General features: G+C 30.8%; 1 protein-coding gene across 1 annotated transcript; it reads left to right on the top strand.

Moving 5' to 3' along the window:
* The first annotated feature begins 3,348 nt into the window (after positions 1–3,348).
* On the top strand, positions 3,349–5,896 carry LOC141652257 (uncharacterized). The gene is made up of 4 exons (XM_074459798.1): positions 3,349–3,567; positions 5,191–5,281; positions 5,385–5,443; positions 5,597–5,896. Exons 1-4 carry the CDS (start codon positions 3,475–3,477, stop codon positions 5,756–5,758), a joined length of 405 nt encoding a protein of 134 aa, XP_074315899.1. The 5' UTR covers positions 3,349–3,474; the 3' UTR covers positions 5,759–5,896.
* Positions 5,897–6,182: the final 286 nt, after the last annotated feature.

Genomic DNA, 6,182 nt, shown 5'->3' with positions numbered 1-6,182 from the left:
TATGTGTATAATGTTACCATTTTAGTTATAATTTGTAATTGTTTTACAATACGAATTACAATATGTAACCATATTGGTCAGAATGTATCCATATTAGGCAGATTAATATAACCTTTTTACGGTTTATTTTGATTAGATTTGATTAAAATATTAACATGTAAGAATACAAAAGGTAACATGTGTGTATGTGTATAAAATGTACCAACTTAGTCAGAATATGTAGTCATTTTACAACATGTGAAATATGTAACTCCAATGGTGACATAATATTCTGAATGGCTACATATTAAGCAGAAATATTGACATATTGATTCTGGGTATTTTTTTTTTGCAGTCGATGGGTGCTGAAGAAGAGGCAACATCTTTGAATAGCAACTTCACCCAATGTTACACTTACACTAGAGTTGGGATGAGAAAGAGTTTCGCATGCGATAATGGCGTTGAAACCGCAAAGGGAGGTGGTAATATGAAGAAGCGCTGAAGAATTGTGGGCGGGGAATTGGACAGTAGTTGTTTGTATTGAACAATGTAGAATCTTATGATCATGTTATATATGAATCAAAATGGTCACATTTGACTATGTGTATAAAATGTTACTATCTTAGTAAGTATATGTAACCATTTTAGATAGAATATGAATAGAAATGGTTTAAAATATAGAGTTATGCAGAACATTTTAATTAGAAAATGTGATCCTTTTTACATTACATTTGATTTGTTTTTTAAGAAAAAGAATCTTAGAATGATAACATATCTGAATTAAAATGGTGACATAGGATATTTGAATGAAATGTTATCATCTTAGTTATAAAATATAACCATTTTACATTATATTTGATTTGATTTGAATGATTCATATCATCATAACATATATGAATAACAATGGTGACATATTAGACAAAATGACTTGTCTAATATGTGACCACTTTAGTTCTAAAACACTACAAAAGTTGCTCATTATTTTCGAATATCGATGATGTTATAGATGATATTATTTCAAATGACGATCAAGATTTGATAGTCCGTATTACAAGATAAAACTAAATACAAGTTACAGTTCATAGTACAAGATATTTACTTTATCGTTCAACACGCGTGACCAATCTAAAGAGGTGACATTTTGTAGAAAGATATAAACATACAACTCCATTAGGGAAATTTAATGCAGATCTCACACATGTTCACAAAATTATTCAATATGTCACCATATGTTACCATTTAAGACACCTCATTAGAATATACAAATGAAAGCATTTATCCTTAAAATTGTCATATATTATATTTTGTAACATGGTTACCTAAATTTTATTATGTGACCATTTGAAGAGTATAAGTCATCATTTTCAGCCAACTAATATGTGATGGGGTAAATAGAGTACACCCAGTTAAATATGGTCACAAATATTTAGGAAATTAGAACATATTTCAGTCTGTTACATGTTTACTTAATTGATCAATATGTTACAATCTCTTAAGGTCTGTAAGATCTTTAAAATTGGTTACAAAGTACTTTAATATATAAACAAGTGGACTCAATATGGTAACATTGCCTTCGGTTATTTAATCAAAATTTCATAGCAACTAAAAATGGGAACAATCTTGGACTTTGATAAAAATAAATAAATAGGAAATTGAAACTTATCATGTTTACTTAATTGATCAATATGTTACCATCTCCTAAGGTCTAATAATCAGTACGTGTGCAGGTTAACAGACAAAATGAAGAAAACTATAAACATTTTTAGAATTAGTATAATAACTCTCCTATATACATGAAACTATTCTCCAATAATACTTCATCTTTGAGTGTCCTTGCTTGACAAATCTGTAGACAATAGTAGACATTATCACCACAAAATATTTAAATACATTAGCATAGAATGTAACCTTATAGACAATAAAGGTCCCCATATTAGCTTCAAATGTCACCACATTACCTTGAAATGAAACAACGCGTAAATATCATATTAATATTCGTAACGATTTTGAGATAATTTGTGACCATTTATGTTATCATGGTTATCAGTAAATAAAAAAGAAAATGCATTCAACATTAACTCAAAAAAAAAGAGAATAGTTCACAAAGAAAATAAAAAATCAGATTCAATGGAACAAAGACAACCACAAAAGGGAAAACAAATTAGGAGTCTTTTTTATACGGATTTTTTCATACATTTAACACAAGTAATATTTTTATTTATAGATCTCAAAAATAAATTTAATAACAAAAATAAAAATATAAAACAAACCCAATATTTACCTTCAAATTTCAACGTATTAAATCGAAACATTTAAGGACAATAAAAAGAAAACCCAATGTTTACCGTTAATCTCGTCTTCTTGCTCATATTTTGCTTCATCCGGTTACGAAGATGATATGTCTCTGATTTTGTGACGGATACATACATGTTTGTGACAGATTTTTTGTTGGATTTTGAATATGATGTTTTTTCTAGATTTTGAACATTTGGATTAATATGAACATAGAGAGTTTTCTTTTTAATTAAAATTTTGTGATGGAAATTAGAAATTCAGAAGTCAAAACATAACAAATGAAATGAGTATGTGGTTTAAATGACCTTGGAACTATAAACAAGGAGTATTATTTTTATTTTCTAATGTATATCAAAAGACAATGTCAGAGGCTACTATTCTCTACTCAGCCCACTTGCACCAATTATCCGCCCCATTTCCTTATTATTTAGTATGTATCCCACCCATCGTAAACTTGTGACGAGTAGTGCCGTCACAAATAAGAATTTGTGTTCTTTAAACTGTGGACCTCGTGGTGCCATACATAATTATCCAATTACATGAGAAGTGACTCTTTTGATACATTACATATATAAACACTATTGTAGTGTGGTGGGACTACAATAGAGAGACCCTACATAAGATTAAAGTGTAGGAGAAGAAGGGGGACAAGAAGAGTCCTTGGAGATATTGAAATTGGCAATATCAAGGATCATTGTGACCCTAAACATTTCAACTAATTCTCATTTAAGACGGATTATGCCGTTTGAAACCTTCAGATAATTTTATTTGACCACCACGTTTATGATAACGTGACCGTTTAAACCGAATCATATTTTTATGGTAAAACATTACGATTTAAATTAGGTCACATTTATCTATAAATAGGTCATATATGGTCTGTCTGAAACTTCGGATGAAAATGACCGTTTAAATGGAGAGACTTTCTAAAACATTTCCATGTTCTCGCAATTATGGACCTTCATTTCCTTTTCTATTTCTTACCCCTTTTAATATACTTATACTTATACCTATCTGCATTTATTGCTTCTTCTTCTACTACTATATATATTATCACCTTCATTCGTCTCATTTAAATAAAATCAATCACTCTATTAAAAATTATTCTTATTATATACTTGACTCGAGAGCCCAAAATATTATTTTTCCTCTTCGTTTTCGAATTTTAGTGCCAACTTATTGTACTATATATCTTTTGTCATGGGTATTGTTGCTATTTTTATGGCCTTTTTATTAGTTTCCATCCATGCATGCCATGCAAGGCACTCTCTTGGATTTGCAATCCATAGCAAGGTACGTACTTTGTATATTTATTATAGGTACTAGCTTAAGTAGGTCATTTGTTTACTTTTTACGGAGCAATATTATTTTAGGGTGACATTTATATGTTACAAAGTATCATTTTTATTTTGAAATTTTTCGATTTGTAAATTAATCATCCTTCTGAACATAAATATAAGGAAAATGAGATGACGCCACCGGGTGGTACTCAAATTGGGCGCCACCGAGGGTACTATAGTAAATTACGTAGCTTTTTTCATTTTTCTACCCTAGAATTTGAATTTCAAACTAATTAGTTAAAAAGGGTAGTTTAGGAATTTAAAACTACATAACTAATCGTAGTCAATAATAGATAAATAAATAAAATCAGTAAAATTTTCCTCACATTTTGCCATTTTTTGAGGGATTTTACAACAAACAAGATACTCCCTCCGTCCCGGTCATTTGTTGTCCTTTGGTTTTGGCACAAAGACCAAGGAAAGAGGAGAGGGCCAATAGCTAAATGACAAGTGGAACAAATTGAGTGTGAATGATCAATTTACTCATCAAGTTCATTCTTAAAATAGAAAGGACAACAAATGACTGAGACACCCCAAAATGGAAAAGGACAACAAATGACCGGGACGGAGGGAGTATATATTACTTCGTTGCGTACGTTGAATGAACAAGCTTTTTTTAAGAAGTAATTAAACGATGCAATATGGACTTGATTCATGGTTAAGGCATAGCAATGGGTATAGACTATAGGGGTACTCTATGATACTCGTTGTTCAAACTTTTCAAATCGAAAAATTAGATAATTACTGATAAACCTATCTACCTTGAAAATTACGCAGTACTAGTACACTCCTACTAAGTAGTAATAACCGGTGTTCTTCTATGGAAACACCCTCTCAAAACTAGACGTGCGAGCTTGTTATTATCGAATGGGTCATCCTCGTCTGATAACGGCCTCATATTAGTTGCTTCAAAGGATATTAGGGTTCGTATTTGATTCATGGTTAAGACGGATTAATTAAAAGAACTCACTTTGTTACAAATCACAATTCCAGAATTTATATCAAGGGATCATATTGTATTTCGCTTTTCTTAGCTTGTAGATGAAGAACGAATCTTGTAGATGAAAACCGAACCGATGTAGATGAAGAACACGATACAATGATGAGGAAACATAATTACCGATGAATAAATTTGGTGGAAAATAATACTCTTATTAAATAAACTATATTGGTGTAAAATATTGTAGGAAAATAATTGATTTAGTTAGAGTTTCTTATTTTAATTGAATAGATGAATTACATACTTACCCTTAAAAGTTTGGCGCAAAAACAAAAACTTACATTATATATTTTTTTTTATTTGTCTTTAATTACGGTGGCGCCCTATCGCCATCCTAAATATAATATGCATGGCTCACTTGTTATCTAAAAGCAAAAAAAAAAAAAAAAAAAAAAAAAAAAAACTCAAGTCTCATCCTCTAACTCTAGTTTGTTTGTCAAATATAAAGATAAATAAATAATTAAGACAGAACGAGTACCATAAAGTCGTTTTGATAGTACTCTATGTACATGATAACACGAAGATAAAACCATGTATAAGTTCCAACGTTCCATGGTTGTGCATATTATGTTGCAGGATGTCATTGAAGAAAATACAAAACTCAAACAAGAAATGAATACCATAAAGACGGTTCAAGCATCTGAGAAAACAAAACAAACACTCTCAGGTTTGTTACAACACGATTTGTTAAGATATAAGAATTTCTGAACTGTCAATGTTTTCAGTTAATCTAATATGCTATCGTTCATGGATGTACGACGTTGATACAGGTCACGATATATCAATGATAACATCGGATGGAAGCAGAAGCGCGATAGATAAATTGCAGGTAAATTCTAGGTCAAATACTCATCCTGATTAACTAGTTGAGATAAGTTTTAAAATCACGTAGTTTAATTGTTTGAACAATAGGTTGCAGGTTCGAATTTTCACCCTAGTAGATAACTATCTAATACATACACTATTATTCATATGTATTTAGGGTTTGGAGAAAAACAAAAGATCAATGCTAGAATCGAAATCACAAGAGGCTAAGGAGGCTACTGGCACAAAAGAAGATAAACCAGTCGAAGACGTGATGGTAACGGATTATGTTACGCCCCATCGCAAATCTCCTATCCATAACTCAGAACTAAATAATTAAGCTGTCATTATAAAATTTTACGATATTTTAAATGTAAACTTATACTTCGTACTTTGTACATGAGATGATCGTAAGAACAATTTCCCACTTTTGTAACGTTATGCATGCATTAAACGATTGTAAACCTTGTCCGATCCAGTTCAATTTTACCTGTACTAACTAACACATACGGAGTATATAAGTCTCATAATTGAACTTGTACAAAAGTTTGTGTTCAACAAAATAACTTGTAAAGTGTGATGACTTAAACACTTCAAATCAATTAACCTCTTGAAACGTAAGGGGTTCATGACCTAAATGCTTTGTTAATGGAAATGGTAGATGCGCGGGACTAGCAAGGCCGCTCGTTCACCCTAAACAGTGAAAATTTTTCGGTTTTTTGCTATAATTTTTGTTCTTTTTATAGTATAACGGTATACGGTCA

The sequence above is a fragment of the Silene latifolia genome, chromosome 4, assembly GCF_048544455.1.
Source record: "Silene latifolia isolate original U9 population chromosome 4, ASM4854445v1, whole genome shotgun sequence".
NCBI classification, from domain to species: domain Eukaryota; kingdom Viridiplantae; phylum Streptophyta; class Magnoliopsida; order Caryophyllales; family Caryophyllaceae; genus Silene; species Silene latifolia.
Note: the sequence above shows the minus strand (reverse complement) of the source record. Positions and strands in the feature narration are given on the sequence as shown.

Excerpts from the sequence above, each read along its gene's own strand:
- LOC141652257 (XM_074459798.1), top strand. The coding sequence starts at position 3,475 with ATGGGTATTGTTGCTATTTTTATGGCCTTTTTATTAGTTTCCATCCAT. Across the intron at positions 5,282-5,384 it reads AACAAAACAAACACTCTCAG|GTCACGATATATCAATGATA; the intron begins GTTTGTTACAAC and ends ACGTTGATACAG. Across the intron at positions 5,444-5,596 it reads GCGCGATAGATAAATTGCAG|GGTTTGGAGAAAAACAAAAG; the intron begins GTAAATTCTAGG and ends ATATGTATTTAG.